At 31.4% G+C, this 24,954-nt stretch overlaps 15 protein-coding genes across 15 annotated transcripts; 6 read left to right on the top strand and 9 right to left on the bottom strand.

The window, feature by feature from the left end:
• Positions 1 to 330: 330 nt before the first annotated feature.
• FAR10 (Far10p) lies at positions 331 to 1,494 on the bottom strand (the record flags this gene model as incomplete). The annotated part of the gene is made up of 2 exons (XM_020189672.1): positions 331 to 892; positions 1,043 to 1,494. Coding segments are annotated over 2 exons (1,014 nt in total), but the record flags the coding sequence as incomplete, so codon positions are not given.
• Positions 1,495 to 2,421: 927 nt separating this feature from the next.
• ASCRUDRAFT_9232 (uncharacterized protein) lies at positions 2,422 to 5,217 on the top strand (the record flags this gene model as incomplete). Its single annotated transcript, XM_020195100.1, has 1 exon — positions 2,422 to 5,217. One exon carries the CDS (start codon positions 2,422 to 2,424, stop codon positions 5,215 to 5,217), a length of 2,796 nt encoding a protein of 931 aa, XP_020045863.1.
• A 517-nt stretch (positions 5,218 to 5,734) lies between these two features.
• Positions 5,735 to 6,616, top strand: LIP2 (lipoyl(octanoyl) transferase LIP2; the record flags this gene model as incomplete). Its single annotated transcript, XM_020190741.1, has 1 exon — positions 5,735 to 6,616. The coding sequence occupies one exon, from the start codon at positions 5,735 to 5,737 to the stop codon at positions 6,614 to 6,616; it is 882 nt and encodes a 293-aa protein (XP_020045862.1).
• A 38-nt stretch (positions 6,617 to 6,654) lies between these two features.
• On the bottom strand, positions 6,655 to 7,194 carry CDD1 (cytidine deaminase). The gene has a single exon (XM_020188724.1). The coding sequence runs from the start codon at positions 7,153 to 7,155 to the stop codon at positions 6,694 to 6,696; it is 462 nt and encodes a 153-aa protein (XP_020045861.1). The 5' UTR covers positions 7,156 to 7,194; the 3' UTR covers positions 6,655 to 6,693.
• A 165-nt stretch (positions 7,195 to 7,359) lies between these two features.
• On the bottom strand, positions 7,360 to 8,094 carry COQ4 (ubiquinone biosynthesis protein COQ4; the record flags this gene model as incomplete). Its single annotated transcript, XM_020195099.1, has 1 exon — positions 7,360 to 8,094. One exon carries the CDS (start codon positions 8,092 to 8,094, stop codon positions 7,360 to 7,362), a length of 735 nt encoding a protein of 244 aa, XP_020045860.1.
• A 181-nt stretch (positions 8,095 to 8,275) lies between these two features.
• EST1 (Est1p) lies at positions 8,276 to 12,055 on the bottom strand (the record flags this gene model as incomplete). Its single annotated transcript, XM_020191955.1, has 1 exon — positions 8,276 to 12,055. The coding sequence occupies one exon, from the start codon at positions 12,053 to 12,055 to the stop codon at positions 8,276 to 8,278; it is 3,780 nt and encodes a 1,259-aa protein (XP_020045859.1).
• A 280-nt stretch (positions 12,056 to 12,335) lies between these two features.
• On the bottom strand, positions 12,336 to 13,113 carry ASCRUDRAFT_109540 (uncharacterized protein). The gene is made up of 2 exons (XM_020188723.1): positions 13,095 to 13,113; positions 12,336 to 12,976 (listed from the first exon to the last, which is right to left on the bottom strand). The coding sequence occupies exon 2, from the start codon at positions 12,727 to 12,729 to the stop codon at positions 12,394 to 12,396; it is 336 nt and encodes a 111-aa protein (XP_020045858.1). The 5' UTR covers positions 12,730 to 12,976; positions 13,095 to 13,113; the 3' UTR covers positions 12,336 to 12,393.
• On the bottom strand, positions 12,882 to 13,988 carry NUP42 (FG-nucleoporin NUP42; the record flags this gene model as incomplete). Its single annotated transcript, XM_020195098.1, has 1 exon — positions 12,882 to 13,988. One exon carries the CDS (start codon positions 13,986 to 13,988, stop codon positions 12,882 to 12,884), a length of 1,107 nt encoding a protein of 368 aa, XP_020045857.1.
• Positions 13,989 to 14,385: 397 nt separating this feature from the next.
• Positions 14,386 to 16,170, top strand: BIO2 (biotin synthase). The gene has a single exon (XM_020188722.1). The coding sequence runs from the start codon at positions 14,783 to 14,785 to the stop codon at positions 16,040 to 16,042; it is 1,260 nt and encodes a 419-aa protein (XP_020045856.1). The 5' UTR covers positions 14,386 to 14,782; the 3' UTR covers positions 16,043 to 16,170.
• An 82-nt stretch (positions 16,171 to 16,252) lies between these two features.
• On the bottom strand, positions 16,253 to 17,170 carry ASCRUDRAFT_9225 (uncharacterized protein; the record flags this gene model as incomplete). Its single annotated transcript, XM_020195097.1, has 1 exon — positions 16,253 to 17,170. One exon carries the CDS (start codon positions 17,168 to 17,170, stop codon positions 16,253 to 16,255), a length of 918 nt encoding a protein of 305 aa, XP_020045855.1.
• Positions 17,171 to 18,012: 842 nt separating this feature from the next.
• On the top strand, positions 18,013 to 18,873 carry UPS2 (Ups2p). The gene has a single exon (XM_020193672.1). The coding sequence runs from the start codon at positions 18,148 to 18,150 to the stop codon at positions 18,688 to 18,690; it is 543 nt and encodes a 180-aa protein (XP_020045854.1). The 5' UTR covers positions 18,013 to 18,147; the 3' UTR covers positions 18,691 to 18,873.
• Positions 18,874 to 18,937: 64 nt separating this feature from the next.
• On the top strand, positions 18,938 to 19,227 carry ASCRUDRAFT_109477 (uncharacterized protein). The gene has a single exon (XM_020188721.1). The coding sequence runs from the start codon at positions 19,009 to 19,011 to the stop codon at positions 19,171 to 19,173; it is 165 nt and encodes a 54-aa protein (XP_020045853.1). The 5' UTR covers positions 18,938 to 19,008; the 3' UTR covers positions 19,174 to 19,227.
• Positions 19,036 to 19,844, bottom strand: RPS31 (ubiquitin-40S ribosomal protein eS31 RPS31 fusion protein). The gene has a single exon (XM_020193671.1). It carries the CDS (start codon positions 19,739 to 19,741, stop codon positions 19,283 to 19,285), a length of 459 nt encoding a protein of 152 aa, XP_020045852.1. The 5' UTR covers positions 19,742 to 19,844; the 3' UTR covers positions 19,036 to 19,282.
• Positions 19,845 to 20,996: 1,152 nt separating this feature from the next.
• Positions 20,997 to 21,551, top strand: KEG1 (Keg1p; the record flags this gene model as incomplete). The annotated part of the gene is made up of 1 exon (XM_020190029.2): positions 20,997 to 21,551. A coding segment is annotated over one exon (555 nt), but the record flags the coding sequence as incomplete, so codon positions are not given.
• Positions 21,552 to 21,711: 160 nt separating this feature from the next.
• ASCRUDRAFT_37255 (Zn(II)2Cys6 transcription factor) lies at positions 21,712 to 24,792 on the bottom strand (the record flags this gene model as incomplete). The annotated part of the gene is made up of 4 exons (XM_020190756.1): positions 21,712 to 21,995; positions 22,176 to 23,198; positions 23,319 to 24,021; positions 24,187 to 24,792. 4 exons carry the CDS (start codon positions 24,790 to 24,792, stop codon positions 21,712 to 21,714), a joined length of 2,616 nt encoding a protein of 871 aa, XP_020045850.1.
• Between the last annotated feature and the right edge of the window lie 162 nt (positions 24,793 to 24,954).

Genomic DNA, 24,954 nt, shown 5'->3' with positions numbered 1-24,954 from the left:
ATTAGTAGTATCAGTAAAAGAAGCAACAAGAGGAGAATTGACAGTGCTAATAACTCCAGAAAAATTATGATTCTGATTATCATTTTTATTATTAACTTTATTATCATTGAATTGATTAGAAATATTTAAATCGTCTGTTTGAATTTCTTGATCGATATAAATTTTCAGTTTTTTTTCAAGTTCGAATTCTCGTTTAAATTTTTTCAAGTCAGTTAGTTCTTCATTTTCTTTCAGTAATTTATCGTTATCAGCTTTTAAGATGTTGTAATTTTTCAATAAAACTTGAAGTTCGTTTATAGATTGAGATTTGGTAGATAAGTCATTATTTAAGACAACAATTTTATTATTTAAAAAACGGATTGAATCATTTAAATTGTTAACTGATTTTAAGTCATCACTTATTTTGAATTTTAAATTATTGATTATATTATCTTTAGATTGTAAATCCTTTGAAATTTTCAGGAATTTTTCTTGATAGTTTTCTTGAAAATTTTTTTCAAGCTTTTTAAATATTTTATTTTCAGCATTTCTCAAGTTTTTATTGTTTAATTCATCTTTTTTTTTTTGGAAAGAGGATAAATTTTTTTTGTAGTGAATTAGGAAATTTTCAACAGATTTTAATTTTAAATTGGACACTTTTATTAAGTGTATCTCATTAATTAAAGTTCTTATTTGGTATTCCAAAGTTGATGAGGTTGATAAATTTGAGTTAATGGATAAGCCAGTCATTAATTCATTTTTAAAATTGATTGCGTTATCTTCATAAGCGGGTAAGATGTCACCGAATAAAGCAGAATCAAAAGCGTTGTTTAAAATTGAGTTTTGAAATAAATCGTTTGGAGAATTAACATTGAAAAGATTATTGTTATTGTTGTTAATATTTTTATTGTTACTTTTATTGTTGTTTGGATCATTATTATTGAAATTTTTATTATTTGAATTAAAATTAGAAGTTTGAGAGGGATCGTTATTAATTGAGGAGGAAGAAGAGGAAGAATTTTGATTAACTATTATGTTTGAATTTAAAGATTCGGAATTAGACAAAAGAGGAATTAAGGTTAAGGATTCTACTTTAGCAGATATCTTTCTGTGATTTAAATGAGTCTCAATATCAAAACCTAAATCTATTTGATCACCTACTTTGATTTCACAGGGGGATAAATTATGATCAGTGGAAATTTTGTTTTGATTTACAAAAGTACCATTAGAAGAGCCTAGATCTTTAATGAAAATCTTTCCAGATGATTTTTCAGCATATAGTTGAGCATGATTTCTAGATAGTACCCTTGAATCAAAATAGCCATTAGTTTGAGTGGGTTTAACTTTAATTCCAGCGGGTCTACCAAGCTTGAGAGTTTCAGGATAAAAAGGAATCATTAAAGATTTTTTTTCAAAGGAGTCATTTAAAGAGGATAGTATGATATTATATTGATATTGAGATCTTGAAAGAGATTTCAAATCATTTATTGGAGCAAGGAGGGAGGAAGTAGGAGGAATGGATGGGTTGCTATTATTTTTAGTGTTATTGTTATTGTTGTTGTTGTTGTTGGTGGTGGTGGTGGTAGTGGTAGCATTAGTAGTAGCAAGATTAGGATCGGTTGTTCTTGGTGGTGTCTTTGGTAGTGGAAGAGAAGCTATATTTTTTTTTTGGGTTGGCAATGGAGTGGTTGAAGTGGTAGATCTAGTTGAGGCAGTAGCAGATTTTGGAAAGGTGTCCAAAGAATCGGAGGCAGCAGAAGCCTTGAGGGCAGTTGAAGCGAGATCGTTGGAAAGCTGATTCAAGGGATTTAACGAACCCATGTTGTTCAAAACCTGGGAAGCAGAAGAGTAGTTTTTCCTTGACTTTGAAGAGGATCGTTTCCTTCCCTTTGCCTTTGCAGGAATGATAATGGGACTGCTGCTGAGAGAGGGAATGGAGGCACGATTGAGATCAGGCGCAGAGGTGGCATTGGCAGAGGAAATGGAGTTGATGAGGGTGTTACTGGCGACAATGGCACCAATGGCAGGCGAGTCGCTGTGGGCAAAAAAGGGATCCTTTGGAGGAGTCAAGGGCAAGGGAGAAGAAGGAGGATGGTCCATCGAGATCATGTTGGTGAGCAGCTCCAAGCTCAGGAAGCTCAGGCACCACCACAGAAGAAGCCCTCCTCCACAGTACGCCCGCACGTGAAAAGCACGTGGCCTCACGTGCATTGGTGGTTTTTTTTTGTGCTTGTTTTTTTGCTTCCTGTGCTTCTTCTGCTTGGGGAGTGTTTGCTGAATGTCTGCTGAGTGTCTGTGCTGAGTGTGCTGCGTGTGCTTCTTTGTTTTTGTTTCTTTGTTTCTATTTCTTCTGTGCTTCCGTTGTCGCCGCCAGCGTCTGCTGTTTTGCCTTTGCCTCTTGTGCCTCCATACCCCCAAGCGCTGATACTATATAGTTCGTTAATGTCTGACAACATTAATATTGATCGTAGTGATATTGACAATTTGAATGATTTAATCAACTTCAACTCTTTGAACATGAGCAATACCTTGTCTGAAATGGGTGCTTTGGATGTGAACATCAATCCATCCTCTCTATTCACCAACGAGAACACCACTCTCTCCAGTATTCCTTACTCTGACACCTTGGAGCAAAATCGTTATAACTTACAACTCAACCATTCTCAAATGGATAACCACCACAAATACATTACTAACAATAATACTATCAACATTCACAATCCTGATCCTAATACTACTAATACTACTAATACTACTAATACTACTAATACTAATACTAATACTAATACTAATGCTAATACTAATACTAATGCTAATACTAATACTAATGCTAATACTAATACTAATACTAATACTAATACTAATACTAATACTAATACTAACAACAACAATAACAATAGCAATAGCAATAGCAACCCCAACTCAAATACCGTTAGCAACAACATCAGTAAGGAAACTGCCACTAATCACTCTACTAATATGATCGAACCTTACCTTCTAATGTCCAATGATTACCAAAATCAACTGCTTAACCAAATCGCTCATCTCAATCATACAAACAGTATAAACAAGCCTTTAAATCTAGTTGATATCAATAACCCTTTGAATAATCAATTGAATAATGAGTTTGATTTGGATAATTTTTCAATGTACATAAATCAAAATGATTTGCTCTCTGATACAAACAACATTCATAATATTCAAAATATGAATAATCAAAATATTCAAAAGAGAAAATCAGATCCAAAATCTTCAAGTTCAAAATATTCTTCTTCAAAAAATGCTAATGATACTAATGTCGATGATGACAACTCCAGTTCTAGCGATTTCGAGGTTTTGGCTGTCATTAGACCCCCAATCACAGAAAGAACACGAAAATCGGCTCCAAACTTGGTTTATCAACATTTGCCCTTTTCTTATCAAGAAACTTCGGACACACATAATAAATTTACATCTTCTAACTCATCCAAAAAAAGATCCCATTCTTCCACGTTTCAGAATTCTTCAACAAAAAATAAAAAAATATCTCTTCAATCATTACCCCAATCTCGTTCAAATTCCCCTCTTACAATCACTAATACAAATAACAAGCCCATTAAAACAAACTCTCAAGTCTTTAATTCATTGTTTAATCAAGCTGATAAATTGGTCTCCGATGATAAGTTTTTTGATGAAACTTTGTCAACTTTACCCGAAAGTTTGAGAGCTTTAGGTAAAAATGCAGATGATTTTTTAAGAGTTTTAATTAATATAAATTTTAAAAAATATTACCAAAATCCAACAAAGTCTTTAAATGATCCCATTCGATTAATAGAAAGGTTTGCCTCCATTTTACTATGCTTTGATAAATCCACTTGGGGAAATTCCCCTGATTATCGTTTTATTTCTCTCAATAGAATCAGGTATTTACTAGCAAACGATAATCTGATATGGAAAAAAAAATATTTGAAAAAATTAAAACTATTTAGCAGAATCTCAAACTGGCTAAGATACGATTTGAAAAATAAAAACTTTGAAAATATCTCAACTACGCTAGGGTTTTTAAATCATATTCAATTTAATTCTTCATACCTAGATAATTACAAAATCACTCCTGTTTTAAATAAATTATCTGCTCTACCTTTAAATTCAATCAATAATATTTCCCATGCCGTCACTTGCAAAAATCTCTCTAATGAAATTATGAAAAATGCTAGGAAATTAGATGCTTTTAACTCTGATAACAACAATAATAACAACAATAACAACATGTCCAGAAAAGTGCAGTCTGCTTTTCCTACTTCTGCTTCCACATCTGCTTCTGCTTCAAGTAAATTAGCTTCTTCAGTATTTAATAACAATAGACTCGTTTCTCCATCTATTTCTTCCACTTTGAAAAGCCGCAACAGTGATTCAACTAAGAAACCTACGTCTTTTCCAAAGTCTTTATCAGCAGCAGCATCTTCCTCCTCTTCCTCGGTGTCCCTCACCAGTGGTTCTGTTCGTTCGAAGCCCTGGACCATCTCGTCCTATTTGGCTGAAAGCAAGAAAACAGAGCCGGTGTCACCTGACGCGCCCTCACAAAACACAGACCCGAAAACCATCCACGAAGTCGCTCTACCACCAAAGGTCGACAAGTATGGAAACAAGAGTATTTTGAGAAGAGAGTCTGATTCCTCGCTTGTTAAAAGGAAGAGAAGAAAAATCGCTGGAGGGGTCAAGTGGAAGGACAATGATTTGATAACTGTAAGGGAGTATGAAATGGATCCCAATGAAAAGGTGTTTCATCCCAAGGATTACAACTCTCAAAAGGCGTATTTGGAAAATCAGGAAGCATTTGCTTTGAAATCAAAGTACAAGTTTGAAGATGAAGATGAGGACGATCAAAAATCAAAGGGCGACCTTCTGGTTTATAAAAATAGAATAGATGAACATAAAAAACCTCTTTCAAACGCAAATAACAAATTTAGTTTCAAACCATTTTCTCCTCTACATAATGTTCCTGAAGTTAAATGCATTAAAGAAATACAATTAAGAAAAACTTGGAGTCGGCCAATACGAACTGATAACGATGAAAAATTTCAGACCAAGATCATGAATTTTGATAAAAAATTTTTTGAGAATAAAATATCTCCTTGCGAGCCAATTGACGCTAACCAATCTGAAAATAAACATCAGATGCCTAAAAAAATGGTTCCTTTTGGTAAGGTTGACAAGATTGCTTCATTTCGCTCTACTGTTGGATTATCACTTTATTAATTTGCTTTTTTGAATTCATTTATAAATATTGTCTTGTATTTGTATAGTGTTTTTTTCTGTTTTTTTTAACTTTTATTAAATATTAAATACTAAATTTTGGAAATTTTGGATAATTTTTTTTTCTTTCTGTTTTTGTTTAATAAAAATGTGCTATTTTTATTTGCTTTTATAATTTTAAATGTTCACCATCTTTAATTATGTTCTATTATTATTTTCTGAGTATAGTGCATCTCCGTTTGCACTTTTCATTTCACACACATGAGCACTCATTTTGTTGTTTGATAGTCATTAATCATAAACTGCTGGATGAGAAAATACTCTTAAAACGTCAAAATTTTTTTGTTTTTTATTCATCAAAATGAATCCAATTCATTTAAAACCTCCATGTTTGAAAAATTTTCATTTCTTCAAAAGTTTTAACCTCAATCAAAAATATTTGTCATCAAATTGTTTTAATGCCATCAAAGAAATCAATAGTGATGAGTATTTGAAGTTTCCTGATAATAATAAAAAATATATGAAAATTAAGCCAACTAATGAACATTCAAATGTGTTGACTCATATTCACTTCAAAAATATAATGGATTATGAAAAGGGTTTAGAGATCCAAGAAAATTTTGTTAGATTAAACCTTGATTTTAAAAAAATTGAATCAAAGATTTTTAAAAATCTAAGATTATTGAATGAAAAACAAGCAAGCATTGAAGATCATAATGAAGATAAAAGCCAAATTAATAAGGAAGATGAACTGAACATGTCAGATTACGAACAAAATTTAGTCAAAAAAATTCTAGCTGATAAACCAAAACCATTAGTCTTGACTTTTGAATTCAATCCAATTTATACTGGCGGTAAAAGAGAGAAAAAACAAACAATTGATTCTGAAATTTACAATTATAATGGTGCACACTACTTACAAGTTGAAAGAGGTGGGCAAATAACATTTCATGGGCCTGGCCAATTGGTAGCTTATCCAATTTTGGATTTACGATCTTTTGCCAACTTGTCTCCAAAATGTTATGTTTCAATTTTGGAAAATTCAATAATATCCTTGTTAAAAAAAAAATTCGGGATAACTGCAATAACTAATAGCCACACAGGAGTTTGGTTGAACGAACATCATAAGATCGCATCAATTGGAATTCAAATTAGAAGAGCGATAACAAGTCATGGAATTGCTTTGAATATCGACACAGACACTGATTATTTTAATTCGGGAAACTTTGTTATTTGTGGTTTGCCTTCAGATTGTAAAACAGTTACAATTAAAGAACTGATTAAAGACAAAAATATGGTTGGTGCAGATGATTTATCGATTGAAAATGTCGCTATCCAGTTCGTAAAAGAGTTTAGTACATGTTTGGGAATAAAAAATACAGAGTTTTATAGTTTTGAGTAGTCAATATTTCATAGTTAATCAGCGTTAACCCAGATTGCTTAAGAAAAAAAATAAAAAAAAATTATTAATTTTCATAATTATACTTGAACATCTAAATCGCTAGGACCAAAACCTAAAGGTAACAATTCAAATAAGCAGACTTTGATAAATTTTGAACCATCGTCATTAAATAAATAAATAGGAATATCCTTACCATTAGAAAATTCATAGATAAATTGGCGACATATACCACAAGGAGAGGAAATTTCAGTCGAAATAGTCGAGACTCCAATTGCCTTGAATTTTTTATAGCCATTCATAACAGCTTGAATAATTGCTGATCTTTCAGCACAAATACAGGCGCCATAGCTGGCATTCTCAACGTTTGCTCCAACAAACCACACTGTGTTCCCGTTACCAGTATCATTATTTGTATCAGCCAAAATGCAACATCCAACTTTGAATTTAGAATAAGGTGAATATGACAAGTCTTTTGCTTGAATCGTTCTTTTTTTCAATTCGAGAAATAATTGGTCAGATAATTCTTTGTGCTCAGGCATCTTGAGAGCAAAATCTATCTCTGATGGTAACAAAAGCAGTCGAAAGAAAAAAAAATCGAGTAAAGGTGATGTTGTTTTATGAACTAATAACAGAAGCGGTAGGGTTTAGTGGTTCGAACTTGTTGGCCTTGCAAAGCAACATATTCAGTGAAATCTACCTGTAAGTATTTACTGCTATTTATTACAACTGATTACAATTTATAGCTATTTGCTTCTATTCTTTATTTTTTGAAGACGTCTTAATTGCCTTAAATCTGGTGGTTTTTCAATCTGTAGTTCTTTGCACAATTCATTGATGTCATGTTCCAAAATCTTTTCCCAATACACATTAAGTAAGCTTTTGCAATTAACTCCATTTGAAAAGGCCCAAGGATAGTAAATTTGATATATTCTTTTTTTTTGAGTCGCATTCAATCTAAATGGAGCAAACAATGTTCCAAAGCCTGCAAAAGGCAACCCCAAATTTGCAAATTCAAATGCTTTGACCGATATTTCACCCTCAATTGTAATTGGTAAACCTGCTATAGCATGATGAAAATCATGGCATTCTCTATATCTTTGAAATATATATGCTAATTCGTCTTCATCGATGTATTTCACTGGAGCTCTTGTATCTGGTGAAACCTTTTCTCTTTCTAGCCATTTATAATAGGTATTTCCTAACGTGTTTGAAGGGAGATTCTTTAAATAGTTTAAATTCAAAGAGCTAGAAGTGATTCTGGGTCGCTCTCTCAAAATCTGTCTTCCTGTCTTATCACTTAGCATTCCATCCCTTAGTTTCTCCAAAACAGGTTTAAATGCAGTCGATTCTCCTAACCCAATGATATAGTTATTATTTTCTGGATGGAAATACGCTCCAACTGAACAGGATATAACCATCAATGCTCTATCAATTGTTCTTAATGGCACATGGCCATGGTATAATGGTTTCAACAACATCGTTGTGAATCAATATGAAAATGTTCCTGGCTTTGGTCGTCAATTGCGTTAATATTGGTTTGGTACCTTTAGAATGAGCAGTAATTGGTGGAATTTACAATCCATTTAACTTACACAGGGTTACTACAGAACGGCGAATAATCACATACAAATACAAAAAATTAAATAATTCAAAGTATATTCAACTAAGATTAGGATCTTCAAAAGACTCGTGCTTTTTGGTTTGAGGAAAATATCTATTCAAAGAAGACATCACTGAATAATCATAAGCAGGATCTTTTTGATCCACATTTCCATAAACAGGCACTGAAGAGTAAAAACCTTCATAGGGTTTGTTGTTTGTATAACCAGGATAGTTATTAAGACCATTGTTCGTTGAATTATATGGTAAGGGTTGTTCTGGTTGTCCATAGAACGCATTTTGGCTAAAATTTGATGAATTGTACCCATATGGTGCCGGATTTCCATTGAATGCAGGATTCCAACCGATCAGTGTTCCAATATTTTGGGAGTAGTCGCCATAATTGATATTATTCTGAGTTCCCTTTAGAGATGAATTGCCATTTGTATTAAAATTATATTTTTGGGAATAGTTGGAATTAAGAACACTTGTACTTTTTTGAATGTTTGAAAACATAGAGGCTTCAATTTCTTCTAAAGACAAAGGAGCTTTTCTCTGTGTTACCAATGAACCCTCACCAGAAACAATTGTTGCCATAGATGGATTTTGACTTTTAGAAACAGGTAAAATTACATTTGGTTGAGCCAACTTATCCACTCCTAAAGAGATCTCAGAAGAAGGTAAACTTGACTGTGCATTCGCTTGAACAGTCAAGGCTGACCATATATTTTTATTTTTTGCAGGCGAAGAAGGCAATTCTTGTGAAATAACATCAACTTTATGGACATTAGATTTTTGATTTGTTGATAAATCTACCTTACTAACATCATCTCTGACCAACAGATCAACCATTGTTTGAAAAGACTTTTCTTGCTCTTGATTACTTTCGGAATAAATAAGTGATTCATTAGTTTTTTGAAACGATTGAATCACAGGAATTCGGTCGTTAAGAATTCCATCTACCAATTTTGATATTTTTTCCTTTTCGTTTTGAGTTGATTTATTTTGTAAATTAGGTTCTTCAGTTGTTCTGTTGATATCATTGTTCTCGTTATTCTTGATATCAGAAACTGTAAAATTATTATTATTATTATTATTATTATTATTATTATTATTATTATTATTATTATTAATTTTACTGTTATCACTGCTACTATCTTTATTAGTTTTATTATCGCTATTTTTATCAATACTGTTATTACAACTAGATTTTTGTTTTAAGCCATCCTCTTCAGATTTAACCTTATATTTGTCTTTTTTTAAATCAAATAAACTATGATTTGTCAGATCGTGATTCATGCAACTTTTAGATTTGACCATTAGATCAAATCCTTTTAAAACATCTTTATTCTCGTACGCATTAATTCTTTTGAAATCAAATTTGTTCAATGATGTATTCCAAGAAACCCAGGAACATGAATATAATATTCGTTTTCCAAGCCAACCAACTGCAAAAACTCTTGAGAGATTATCATTTTTCAAAAGCAGTAAATCGTTAGTAAAGAATTGGCTTTCCAATTCAAATTGCTTGACAAAGCTATCTGATTTTTTTCTAATCTCCAAATTTTCACCTTCATTTTCATTTTTCTTTTCATCTTCATTATTAGGTACTTCAGATGTGTTATCATGTTTTGAAATATCATTCTCCTTTCTACAATTAATTTCACTCAAAAAAGCCTCATCCTTCTCTGGGAGAACTCCTAGGAGTCTGATTGATTTTAATTTAGAACCGTTTATAAAATCATCTTTGACATCTTTTAAATAATTTCCAATAGGCATGAAATCTTTAGTTTCAATATCCTCTTTAAAATAATAAACTCTTAATTGTCTATGATTAAAATAATTTATTAAAGGTTTATTAGCTTTCAATTGATCATTTTCTAACCAAGATGGTAAACTATTGAAATTTTCATAAATAATATTCAAAATCTCTGCAAATTTTTGAACAAAATCTTTATTTCGATGAACCAAATATAATAAAATCTTAAATTCTTTTATCCAATTCAATAATATTCTTAAGAATGGCAAAAATAAAAAAAAACTTTCCTCGAAAAACTTTTTGTTATCCCTATCTAAAAATAGAGACAGTTTGTTATTATTAGATTGAGAATAACTCTTGGTGCTATTTTTATACCTGCTTTTCAAGAATTTTTTACTGTATATTTTCAATATGTAATTAAAAATTTCCAAAGAAAATTTAAAAGTAAACAAAAGGTAATTTTTTAAATGAACAGAAATATCATTAATAGTAATTTTGTTTGGTTTTAATTTTAACTCTTTGGTTTCTTTAGAAAATAAAATAAAATAGCCACCAATTAAAACAATAAGTATTTTGTTAACAAGCTCAACATTTTTTTGATTGATAGAAATAAATTGGTTTTGAAGAATACTAAAAAAGGATTCCTGTATATCATCGATGGAAAATCCATTGAAAGAAAGTGATTTAGGATCTAACGGACGCTCCTCCAGGCTGGAGAAATTATTGGTAACATTAAAGTAATAGCCAAATAATATTATAAAATCAGCTTTCAAATATTTTTCAAAAAATTTATTTTTATTGATTCTATCAAATTTTTTATTTTTATAACTATAACTAGTGTTATTGTGATAAGAGGAATTTTGATAATTATAAAACTCTTTAATGTATTCTTCTCTTTCTAAAATTGTTTTTCTGAATAATCTATCAAAATATGATACTTTATCACTTGAAAAGATTTCTAATAAAAATCTTTCCACATTGATAATACCAAGAGGATTGGATAATCTCGAGCACGAACCACGAATAAGTTGATATAATGTTTCAAATTTATCACCATTGTTACTCAAATTTATAAAATCGATTAGATGATTATCATTTGGAAAATCAAATAAAATTGTTTTAACATTTTCATTGGAAAAAAGAGAAAAGCTGTTGGTGATCATACCAATACGAACATAGGGCTCCGAAAAACATGGCAAAATCATTAAAGCATACTTGTAAAATGCCAAAGATTTTTCAAACAACTGTAGATTAGAAACTTTTTGCAAAAAAAGTTTATATGAATTTGAAGTAGCTCTTAGGACGTGAAGATTAATAAGGGAGTGATATCTTGTTATATCGCCTTTATATAATAGACAAAAATAAATAAAATACAACAAAGTTGAGATATTTAGGTTGGTACTAACAGGCTTTGCATCTGAAAGATTGTAATCTAATTTATTGAATTTGTAAAATTCTGGAGGTAGTATCAAAGATAGATTGTAATTGAGTAGTATGTGCTTAATTAGATCAAAATAAAAATCATTAAAAATTTTATAAAACTTTGAAAATTTTTCAAAAACTTTTCGAATTTCAATAGGTTTGTTGAAAATAAGATCTTTATTTTCCAAATTACTTTTTGTCTTTTTCTTCAAAGTCTTATTAATTTTATTTGTTTTCAGTAGAGACTCATCATAAATCGACAGAGTTTGAAATTGAAAATATTTTAGTAAAGGGTAATGAAAATTTAACCAAAGATATTCAAGTAGTTGATTGGAATCATAATAATCAGCTTCGGTGGTATGATTTGAAGTGCTATGTAAGTCAGTTGGAATATCCCTTGGTTGCTCACTTGATTTTTTCAGATTTGGAACAGATTCATTTTGTTTATGTGTATCAGTAGAACAATTTAAGTTAATGGCTTGTTTTGACTCATTCAGGACGATTTGCTCTTTCAAACGGTTTAAAATAATGTTTCTGAATTTAGAATGAGTAAAATTAATTATCCCTAATAAAATAGATTCATCGACATATCTCAATGCTAGTTGTTCATCTAATTTATCCTTAGCCGAGGAAATTGATAATATCAAAGGATCAGGCATGATAATATTTATTTTTGTAAGACTTAAACAAAGAAAAAAGCAAATACCGAAAATAATCGGAGAAGATGAAAAAGTTAGTCACCTAAAGAACTGAAAATTGGTGGATTCGATTAGGAACTGTTCAAATATGTATCCTTTTATTCTATTTAAGTTACCTCCAGGTTTTATGTGGGTTTATTAAAATTTCTTTTGATCAAAAGCTATGGTTAATTATAGAGAAAATACCTGCTAATTGGGAATTGAAAAACAAAAAGGATTTACTCCAGTAAATATAACACCTTGGTTATTAGCAATTAAGATTAGGAATCTCCGGTTCAAATCAATGTTTTAATTGATCACTACAACATATTACCAACGATGTAGAAGCAAAACCAAATATTTGATAGCAGCACCAATGATACCAATAACTGATTAAATAGTTGTCTCGCAAAGCATGGCACAGCACAATTGATCAAGCTATTGATCAGAAAAAAGGAAAAAATTTTATGGGAGTCACGTGCGGAAAAGTCTAGGGTGGTGTTTCTCAGTGTTTGAAAAGTGCATCCACTCTGGAAATAAGCGATGCAAAAAAACTGTGCCAAAGGGTTGTCCTTTAGGGCCCAGTTTTTGCAGAACTTCATTCGATACGATGGCAGAGTTTTTGGACACGATGGCAGCCCCTGGCCTAGCGCCATCAGGGCGTTTCAGCGAATATGGCCCGAAAATAAAACATATGTGTATCTGGTATTACTAGGGAAAGAGCATTATGTGCAAAGAATTTCCAGAAAAGTGCACAGAAAAGCAGATTGGATCAAACATAATGAAATAATAAGAGACACCTACACCATTAGCAGATTTTTATCGGAGGTGCAATTTCCGGTATTTTCCCTCTTTCAAATTTGTCTAAAGTATATTGCCTAACTGTTTCTTCATCCAAACTATCTAAAGAAACTCGTTGAATCTCATCGCTGGCTTGTTTGAATATTATATTATCGCTCTTTGCATTGCTTCTTTTTTCTGGGTCTGTGCGATCTCCAAAAATAGACTTTGATGAAGATGCAAAAGGATTTCCAGCTGTTATACCCAGATTTGGTTTTGATTCCAAAAAAGCCGAGTTATTGGTGCTTTCCAAAGACGCAAACGGCGACAGTTTATTGTTAAAATTAGTACTGTTGAATGGAGAAGCATTTGAAAAACTGTTATTTGATCCAAATGACCCAAATGGAGAGGGTTCATTTTTCTTAAAAATATCAAATTTGTTCCCAGTTGTGTTACCAGATGGAAATGGATTTGCATTCAGATTATTTATAGTATTTGCATTCAGATTATTTATAGTATTTGCAAAAGAGGTATTAAATGGATTGTTTATGGTTGAAAAATCGCTGTTTTTTTCGCTTTTGTTTTTTCCAAATGTTGAACTTCCAAATGTTGAGCTTCCAAATGTTGAGCTTCCAAATGGCAGATTATTTGTGTTTGTTCCAGATGATGAACCGAATATAGAATTATTATTTGTGCTATAAGCACCAAAAGGAGAACTTTTATTGGTTTCTGGTTTGGAATTCCCAAGTGATCCAAAAGGAGAAGCTGAATTGGTGGCGTTGGAAATGTCGCTCTTCTGATTAGAAGAAGAAAATGGCAGAAAATTATTACTACTTGAATGAGTGTTCCCAATGCCAAAACTTGAGTTGCCAAAGTTTGAGGTTTGAGATGTTTGAAATATAGAATTAGAGTTGTTGTTATTGAAATTAGAGCTTGCAAATGGCGATGCTTGGGTGTTGTTGTTACTTCCTGACCCAAACGTTGATTTTCCGAAAACTGAATTGTTTTGTGTGTTCCCAAAAGCCCCGAAAGAAGACTGTGTACCAGAATTTGAGTTGCCTGTCCCGAAAGAAGACTTTCCAAAAATTGAGTTGGTTGTTCCAGTTCCCCCAAATGAAGATGAGCCGAAAGACATTCCTTGTTGAGCTATGTTTTGTTTAAATTACATGATTATGTTTTTTCCCTTCAAAAAATCTGTTTGCTGTTTTAGTCTCACGTGAGTCAGTTGCATTTCTGATATTTCCTATTTTGGTAATTACACTAGTCATATTTTTTATTTCCAGAATTAATACTCTACAATTCTCTGAAAAACTGCTCCCTCTGAAACTTCAGGCAGTTAACAAAGACTATTAGCTAGTGGCTGCTTTTTTTTTAACAAAACATTTAATGAGGGCTATAGGAGCATTTGAGTTTGAATTTTGTAGAGCAATAGATTTGACTATTGAGTTATTTTAATTACCAGGAATCCTGTTTTACTAACAAAACAAACAACCAATCATAAGATAAAACTTATTGATGTTTGTTTTCTTTTAAGTTAATTTTATTGGTTCAACAAAAAAGTGAATATTCGCTTAAGATTTAATTAAAAATCTGATAATTGTTTTTGAACATAAAACAAGTTAGCTATAATTTCCTAAAGCGGTAACTAGATAGTCATTTTATCACAATCAGCATGTTTTTAACCAATCATTTCTTTTCTGGAGTAATACTATCATCTAAAAGCTCAATCTTAGTTTTAGAGTCCTGGAACTCAAGAAAAACTTGTTATAGTGGTTCAAATTTTTGTATGGGCTCAGAATTTTTTAATTTCTTTTTCCAGTTATTTTATTTGCTTAAAATCCCTTTTTTTATTTTCCGATTCTTATAATTTTAACAACTCTAACAAGCAAAACTAGTAAAACAAGTATTCAACTTATTTCTTTCTTGAACATGATGTCCTATAATTCATTAAGAAGTTTGTCCTTATATTCAAATTCATCATTAAAATTTCTTTGTATAAAGAAGTTTTATTCTTCTCCTGCTCTTGATCCGATTTTCAAAAAACCCTCCAAGTTTAGTGTAAAACATCAAACTTTGGACAAATCATTTTATGAGTCTTGCGAAGATGTTAAAAATACACCTAATAAGACTGGTATTGAAAATGAAATTGATGAAGATCCAGTTTTATTTGCCACTTCACTTGAAAAACCCTATCACCATTGGACTAAACTGCAAATTAAAAAAATATACAATGCTTCACTTCCAGATTTGATGCATCATGCCATGATTGTTCATCGTAACTTTCATGATCCAAAAGAGATTCAATTATGTACCCTATTATCAATTAAAACAGGTGGGTGCTCAGAGGATTGTTCTTATTGCGCTCAAAGTTCAAGATATGATACCGGTGTTAAGGCGGAAAAGATGATGAAAGTCAATGATGTCTTAGAGGCTGCTAAAGAAGCTCAGGCCAACGGTAGTACTAGATTTTGTCTTGGAGCAGCATGGAGAGATATGAATGGGAGAAAAAGCGCTCTTAAACGAATTGCTGATATGATTAAGGGGATCAATGATTTAGGTATGGAGTCTTGTGTTACTTTGGGTATGATTGAAAAGGAACAACTACAGGTTTTGAAGGATGCAAATTTAACCTGTTATAACCATAACATTGATACTTCAAGGGAGCATTATCCTAATGTGATCACAACAAGGACCTATGATGATAGATTGAAAACCATCGATAATGTTAATCAAGTTGGAATTTCTGCTTGCACAGGAGGTATTTTAGGTTTAGGGGAAACTGAAGATGATCATATATCTTTTTTGTACACACTATCTAATATGAAGAAACATCCAGAATCTCTTCCTATAAACAGATTAGTTGAAATTGAGGGGACTCCTAAAGCAGCTGCTCATTCTACAAAAAGTTTAACATTTGATTCTATTCTTCGAACAATTGCGACTGGAAGAATGATAATGCCTGAAAGTATAATAAGAATTGCAGCAGGAAGATATACAATGAAGGAGCATGAACAATTTTTATGTTTCATGGCTGGTGCTAATGCAATTTTTACTGGAAAAAAAATGCTTACGACAATGTGTACAGGATGGGATGAAGATAAAGCGATGTTAAGAAAATGGGGGTTCAAACCAATGAAAAGCTTTACCAAACACTCTGGTCTTTTATCAAAAAGAAAAATAGCTTTTTGAAAGAGAGATAAAAGATTGATTTTTCATCCTTATGACTGACTGAATATATATAATATTAAATATATAATGCTTTTCTGGATAATGTTTTTTTCTTAAAAAGTCAAAAAATAACGAAAAAATAAATACAAAAAAAAAAAAAATATTTAAATAATCGATAAAAATCCAATTACCATTATTCAACTATATAATTCAATTATAATACATATATATCTATATACTTCTACAATAATCATATAAAGATTGATATAAAAGTTCATTCTCATTGTGGTTTCCATTCTTTTCCAAATTAATTGTTTCAAAATGTTCAGATTTTGAGAATTTTTCGGAAGCTGGTCTTTTTCTTTTAGAAACTCTGTTATTATCGATTTTACTTATTTTGTTTTTATTATTTTTCATCCTCAAAATTTTGAGTTTTTCTTTTTGTTCTAAGATATAATCTTTGTACCCTGGATTGTCCAAATAGTATGAGCAGTCACTTTTGCTAGAAACAAAATCTTTTAACTCATCATTTTCTCTTTGTAGTTGTATTCTTTTTTTCTCATTAATATTCAATGCATCAATGACAATTAGAAAACTATTATATATATGCAAATATGATTCTTTTAGCTTATCATATGTAACTATAATTTTATTTTGATTCACCAATTTTGATCTCAATCTGTTGTAGTTTTTTAGCAAATTTTTATATGCATCGATATCAACATTTTTTCGATCAAGATTGGAAAATATTGAAGATAAGGGAGTTTGAGCCAAAGATTCATTATTATTGGACATAAATAATAAGGGATCTTGAGATTGTGAAGAAAAACTATTCTCAGATGAAGATTTGTTGGTGCCATGAACAAATGTATTGTTTCCCTGCATTATTTCATCAAATTGTTTTAAAAATAAATCAATGTTCTCATCATCCAGACAGATTTGGCTATATTCCCTTTTTTTAGAACTAATATCATCGATTAACGGTTGGTCTAGTTGAAGAAAATCCTCAATAAATGCATCATTTTCTTTGGGACTCACTGAATGAAATTCTGGTGGTTTGACTTCAGAGACAGCAATCTTGGTATTTTTAATACCGATGTTATTGCAGTCAATATTATTATTGTTGTTTTGAGTATTTGCAATTGTCATGAATGAATATTATAGTTATTGTGGAACAAATTTACGATGATTCTTTCCATGTTCATAATCTTGAGAGGTGTCTATGAAGAAATTTTTTGTCAAAAGCATGCCAATTGACAAGACAATTTTTGGATCTCAATATGAATAGGTTTTTCAAACAAAAAACAGTGAGCAAGCGCATGTAAGAGTGATAAAAATGAGATATATTTAAAAGAACGTGATATAAAATCACTTTTTGAATAAACAAAACTTGTATGAATAGAACTGGCCAAAATCAGTCACTTGCTGCGACGTTTCAAAACACTTAATAGCTCACGTGATAAATATATATCAGGACTATACTTGACATATTTTCAGACCCACTATTCAATACTGATTGTTTACTGTTGGCAATTGAGAAATGCTCAATGAAAAAAGAATGCACACCAAATAGTATAAATTTTGTTAGGTCGGCAAAGCATTTTGTGGGTCTTATTCATTAAGTAAAATTAGGTTTGGATTTTGCGATTCTCACAAGATAGTTGTGGTACTCGAACAATAGTATCTATGCTAGAAGATAAGGACGAGAAGAGAAGAAACGATTTGTGGTGAACCGAAGCAACCATTCAAATGAGCGTCACGCATGCTTACATAACGTCGACCGTAATTACATGTGATAGTACAATGACTGTTTCCAGCACGCTGATTGGCTGCTGCATTCATTGGTCATTAAGCAGCCCCCAAGCCGGCTGGATGAGAACCTGTCGCCGAATACGCAGAACTTCTGGTGACAAATTTTACTTCTTTTTTCTGGTCTGCGCAGAAAAGATGTTTTTGTTTTTTATTTTATTTTGTTTATGATAAGAGAGGTTATTTCACTGAAAAAAATATCTTCTGGATCTTTTTCACTCAAAACTTTTATTATTGGTGTTATATAAAGGCACTGTTCAAAAGTTGTTATTTTTAAACTTGAACAGAAACACAAAATCAGAAGATTGAAACAGAAGATGAAGATATTTGAATCTCAACAATCTTTTAATTATTCATGGAACTTGGTTTCCTTTGCCAATTGGAAGAAGTACCCCAATAATAAATCTGCTCATGTGGTTGCAGTTGATGTTTTGAGAAGAGAAGTAGATCCTCAAACTGGTATTCTAAGAACTGAAAGATTGATAACATGCCAGCAGCAAATTCCTTCATGGCTACTAGTTTTAGTTGGTGGAAAAGACAAGTCTTATGTCAGAGAGATTTCTGAAATCGACCCAAAAAATCAAAAATTAACCATGAGGTCAATTAATTTGACAATGAATAAAGTATTATCAGTTTACGAAACTGTTATTTATAAACCTGATCCTATTCAACCTTTAACCAAAACAATTTTTTTACAAGAAGCACAAATCACAGCATATGCTTCATTTAAAAAATTGTGCAATAAAATTGAGGATTGGAGTGTTGAAAGGTTTGATTCCAATTCCAAATTGGGTAAAGCAGGATTTGATGAAATTCTCAAACAGGTAGCTAATATTAAACCTAATCCCGCTAAATTATAATAAGATGTACCAAAATGCTTTCTGTTATTATATTCTCTATTTTCAAATCAAAGATTAGAACTTAATTTTAAATTTTTGTTGTTTTTGCATTTAATCAAAAGCCCTTTTATTTTTTTTCTGTGTTTTTTCTCTGGCTTATTCGTTTTCAATTTGTTCTTTTTTGATCGGTCGCTCATGATTTCGGTTTATTCTATAATTTTATATTCTATTCATTTATTTTTGTGTTCTTTACTGTTAGCATCTAAAAGAATATTTTTTTTTGATTTCTTTTTTTTTCTTTTTTGTTTTTCTAAAATCATAAAGCAAAAAAAAAACCTAATGGTGTTTCCTGTATATATTAACAATATAAATCTTATAATATACAATGTGGTTTGCTACATATCTACTATTATTTGTCATAGCTCTAACTTAATTGAAAACTCTGTAAGATTGAAACTGATATTTACCAGTAGATATCACTTTTTCTATATTTTACATTTTTGAAATTATAAGTTGCAAGAAACAAATCCTATGTTAAAGAAAATTATATAAATTACAAACAGTCAAAATATATAACATGTAAATAATTTAAATGTTTAGTTCAACAACTATTTTATTTTTTTAATTTGAAAGTAATGTGACATTTTCCACAGTACTGTCTATCCTTCATGTTAGCCATAAATACACCAGCACCACAAGTTTGAGATGGGCATTCTCTTCTTAATCTTTCAACATTACCATCTTGATCAACCTTATAATAGGTTAAAACAGCTAATTTTACTTTCTTGTGTTTATGTTTAATCTTTTTAGGAGTGGTGTAAACTTTCTTCTTTCTTTTCTTACCACCACCTCTTAATCTTAAGACTAAATGTAAAGTGGATTCTTTTTGGATATTGTAATCTGAAAGAGTTCTGCCATCTTCTAATTGTTTTCCAGCAAAGATCAATCTTTGTTGATCTGGTGGAATTCCTTCTTTGTCTTGAATTTTGGATTTAACATTATCAATTGTATCAGAAGATTCAACTTCCAAGGTAATAGTCTTACCTGTTAAGGTCTTGACAAAAATTTGCATCTTGGATTCGTCTGCAATATAAAATAATGCTTCTTTCTAACCAAGAATTATTTGTGCTGAATTATATCAAGAGGTAGAAGAAGATTAGCAGCTACAGATTTTATTTTCCAACTTGCTGTTATCACAATCTCGCTCGAAAAGCCGGTAGTCAGAGCTGGGCTGGTCCGCTTCGCAAGTCACACTTTTCATTTGAAACGTTGAAGCATGTGAAAATAACCAGGGCTATATAGTGTTATAGCCCTAATAGTATGCTAAATCTTTGAGCACCACCACACTGGGTTCTTTCTTCAGTCATTATGGTAAAACCATTGTCCAAACTCAAAAAAAGTTCTAAAGCCAATGGTTTTCGATCTGTGCTTTGTAAAAAAATATTGTAATCCAACCAGACAACACGAAAATACTTTTTGTGTTTATTAGATCATGGTTGCCAAAACAAACTTATAAAAAATGTTTTCAGGTTTTTACTAGACCATCATTTCAGCCAATTAGTTTCTTTTCTTTAGATTTTGTGCATATATTATACTATATTTTTTCTAATTCCCCTAAGTTTTACATTTTTAATATTTTCTTTTAATAACTAAACTGGCCATATTAATTTTCAATCAAATCAAAAAAATCAAATATAAATAGAATATTCTCCTACCGATTATATCTAGTTATCTCGATATGTTATTTTGACGTATGTTGAATAGCTTTGATCTGATACTGATGGCATTTCAGCCTCAGTTTGGTTTTGCGAAAAAAACAGATAAGATGCAGCCCGTATGCTTCTTGAGAACTGAACATTATCAGCAATTTTTGTGGTTGAAAAACCAAAACTGGTTTTTCAGAGGTCTTCAGAGGTCTCAAAGCACGTAATCCAAATATTATCTTAGCCTAATTGAATTGTCTGATACTCTTTTTTTTTGGGCCACACAAGCTGGACATTATCAGAAGGTGCTTTTGTTTTTTTTCCACTTTCAAACTGAATGGGTCCTTCTCATTGGAAATAAGGTCAGGTGCTAAAAACCTTAGTCGAGACATTTGTAAAGATAAACAACCACCGTATTTCAACTTGGTGAAAAGATTAGGCATCAACATTGAACTCAGTTAATATTTGAAAATTAACAACAATCAACAATCAACCAAATAAATGAGCTTTGCTTCCTTTCCAGATTCTTCTCAAAATCCAATTACCGCTGATTATCTTCAACATGCAGAATTCAAAATTCAATCGAGGAACCCAGCTCATCTTCGGAAAAAAAAGCAACTGGAAATTAAATTTACTCAGCGATTAGTTTTCTTTAATAATATGGTGTTCTTTTTTTTGTGGTTTTGTGTTTTATCTAGGTTATTGATTTTATTGCCTTTGGTTGGAAGAAAGTTTCTACCTGGAGGAATATCTGATTTTTTTCATGTTGTTGCTACAATTTCCACTTTGTCGGAAGTACTATTTTCCTTTTCCATTTTGAAAATCAGGAAGAGCAGAATATTCTTTAAAATTTTCAAGTTTTTAAATTTAATGTTCATTATCTGGGTAGTATTAATTAACTATAAAAGGATTACAAGACATTGGAGTTACTCTTTGTTGATTTTTTCTTACAGTTTTGATGAAACAATCAATTATTTCAAGTTTCTTTTTAACCTGTCATGGGTTAATTGTTTTAGAAAATATAAAATATTTTTTATTTTTCCTTTGCAAAAATTTTCTGAAATTGTTTTATTAATGTTGTCTCTTCAATTTATTTCGAACACGAATTTGGCAGACTTTATCAAAGCTTTAATTCTTTTCTATTTTCCTTATAGTTATCTAGCTCTTGGTAGATTATAAGTACAGAAATAAAAAATAAGGCCGAATTAAGCTGTATATTTTTAAATAAAAAAATACAGAATATAGAAAACGCTAAAAGAAAAATATATTAATGTATAGAAAGGTGTTAGGAAGTTTTTAAAATAATAGTATTCTATAATATGTGCTCAATATGAGTATACTACAAATCAAATTCAAAATTCAATTCTGAATGGTCAAAAATATTTTTATCAATCCAGTCACACCCAGTCTCTGATATTGGTGACAAAGGCTCAAAATTATTGATTGTTTCAATATTAAATATAGAATTGTCCATAAATTCATTTATATTCCCTTCAAAATTGTTACTATTTGTATTACTATTTGTATTACTATTTGATTGCACACTATCTTTATTTGTTCTACTGTGGTCGCTGTTATTATCGAATGAATCACTATTACTATTGTTTGTAGAAAATAATGAATCTTTAGGATTCATGAAAGTTTGGGGTATGCTTGTGTTGTTCAGCGAGCTAATATCGTTGAATATAAAACTATTTGTAGAGTTATTATTATCTGAATTGTTTGCCATTGAAACAGAGGAATATTGGTTTAAATTTAATTGAAAGTCCGAGCTTGTGGGTAATCGTTTCGTGTCACTTTCACTTTGATTTGTTGAAGCCGTCACAGAAGATGATGCCAGTGGCACAGATTTCAAAGAGTTTTGCACTAATGAAGAAGGCAACGATTCTTTTAAGGTTTCATATAAGATAGGCGTGAGTTTTTTAATGCAATCTCTAATGTGAAGCGCCAACTTCCACGATAAATGCCAGTGCTTTGATATAGAATATATTCCAATTAACTCTAATTTGATATATTCTCCATAAAGCTTCAATTCAGATCTATCAAAATTTAAAATTGGGTTAGCACTTCTGTTTTGAGCACCATCTAGAATCGAGCCAACCCAAATGTAAGCGCTTAGATGAACCAAACTAGCAGATGCTAACGAGCAAGCAAATAATGGAGTTCTTTTATTGATTTTTGAAGCATTGGTATCTATTAATAGTTTCACAATTGAGTTAGCAGCATCAATAGTTTTTCTCGTTTCAATTATCTTTCTCGATGCTATTTTATCAGGGTACACCATTGAGTCTGAGGAGTCCAAGTTGGTACATCGAGGGATTTTTGGAACTTCAGTTTTCCAAAGATAAGAAAATGGACGGTGTAGAAATATGTTGGCATAGTGAAACATTATAATGGCTTGATGAACACCTTCATTGATTTCACCAAACTCATTGATTAGATATGGAGACTGGAATAAAGTCGGGTCTTCTAATCTCATTTCCCAATTGCCTAGAGCAGCAGTAGCCTGAATTAAATATGAATTAAAAGGTTTTTGTTCTATTATAGCAATATTCATCCTAATAACATCGTTGACTAATTTTGTTGCTTCAGAACGACCTTTATAATCGAACTGATCTGGTGTTGGTAGGTTCGGGTAGTTAACGTATATAGGCAAGGAAGCCAACTTTGATAAAGTTTTTCCATCTGCCGAACCAATGCAGATATCAAGCATATATAACTCCCAAAACAACCTTCTAGCAGAATCTATTAGCGCTTCACAAGGAATGTTCTTTAGACGTTGGGAATCAAAAATTCTGAGTTTTTGTTGTATTTCAGGAGAACAAGCTTCATCTGAACTGGTTGGTGTCATATTCATTGACCCTGCGAAACCACTGAATTTATTTTTAGATATACCAATATTGTTATTATATATAGAGCTTTCATTATCATTCCCATGATCGACACTATTTCTGATTGATAATGCGTCCCAAGTTTGATTAGGATTATTTAAATTGTTGGTATCAGGCTTCAATTGAAGGTGCTCCTTATCGATGTAATTGAGTTCTAAATCAACAGCAAACTTGACGCACTTTTCTCTTAAGTACCGGCTTAAGTCATGTAGGGAAGAAATATGAGCGACTAAAGATAACAATAGCAAAGCTTGCAAAGCTATTAGATCTGAGTCATAAGTTGATTTATTGATTAAGTGTAAACATTGATTCACTCTATCTGAAACTAAATTAGGGGAGTTTGCATATTTTGAAGTTGTTTGGCCATCAATAATTAGTTTCATGGCAAATATTAAATCATCTTTATAAGATATATTGTTGAAATTTTGTAAAAAGACTTCTTTTGGAGGTAGAAAAGGATGAATGTTATGAAAATTCGAGTAGTATAGCTGGACGGTTAATTTTTGGTCCACGATACCAAAGTCCAATAAATTACTGGTAGAAAAATAAATACTGGATAACAGAATGTCAATTTTCAGCAAATTTTCAGAATCATGATTGAAATTGCCATTAAAAGTCTCGTTAAAAGTTTCGTTAAAATTGTCATTAGAATTTTCATTTGAATTTTTATTTGAATTTTCATTAGAATTTTCGCTTTTTGCACTGAAAGAATTGGAAGAAGATAAAGGATGTTTAAGAAGTCTTTTATGTATTTCTAACTGTAAATCTAGGTCATGCCCGTCAATAGGACTATCCAATATAATTTTTTGAGAAGGGTTTGTAAAACCAGGAAATTCTACACTGGTGACTTTGTTGTTTGAATCTCTTTTTAGGCAAGGTAAATCGAAATCTCTAACCTGCGAGTTAGTGGAATGATCAAATACAGGACAATTAGAAGTAGGACAAGGTTCATTGGTGGCTCCAGTCACACAGGGCATCTTTAGCATTTGATCAAAGGATAAATTCTTGGAAAATTTATTGAAATCAATCTCAGTGTTGGATTCCAGAGGAGTAATTGACATCTCTTTCGCTTCAATTAGATTTCCATTGATTGCAACAGCAATATCATCGCTGGCATTGTCATTAGTGTCATGAGTGGAGATATTGTTGTTTTTCTGTCTTTTTCTTCTTCTGGAACCACCCCGGTGAGATTTAACATAGGTGCATGTTTTGTCAGATTTAGAACATCTTCCACAAATCGGTAGATTTCCATCGCATCTTAAATGCCTTGCTCTGCATTGTAAACAAGCTCTACTAACGTGTTTTGCATTTGGTCTATGCTTCACAGGCGGTAGCTGTAAATTCAATTTAATCTGCCTTGATTTCTCATCGTCATTTTCTCTCAGGTCCAGAGGGAGACTATGAGTATTATAGATGTTGTTTGTAAGGGAAATGGAAGAAGCAGGTCGAACAGAGGCTTCGTTGGAGTTTTGCAAATTCAATGAGGAGGCATGGATTGAACCAGAAGTGGTGGTATTGGCTGGAGGCATGAGAATACTATTCCAGTAACGGACTTGAGTAAAAATCAAAAAAAAACCGAAGAGGAAAGGCGCAAAGAATATTAAATGGCAAACAAATTGATAGACGGGTATCCAATAATTATTTAGAACTCTGTCGTAGAAAAAAGCATAAAATGCGAAGAGGATGCTAAA

The sequence above is a fragment of the Ascoidea rubescens genome (genome assembly GCF_001661345.1).
Source record: "Ascoidea rubescens DSM 1968 unplaced genomic scaffold ASCRUscaffold_11, whole genome shotgun sequence".
Taxonomy (NCBI): domain Eukaryota; kingdom Fungi; phylum Ascomycota; class Saccharomycetes; order Ascoideales; family Ascoideaceae; genus Ascoidea; species Ascoidea rubescens.
Note: the sequence above shows the minus strand (reverse complement) of the source record. Positions and strands in the feature narration are given on the sequence as shown.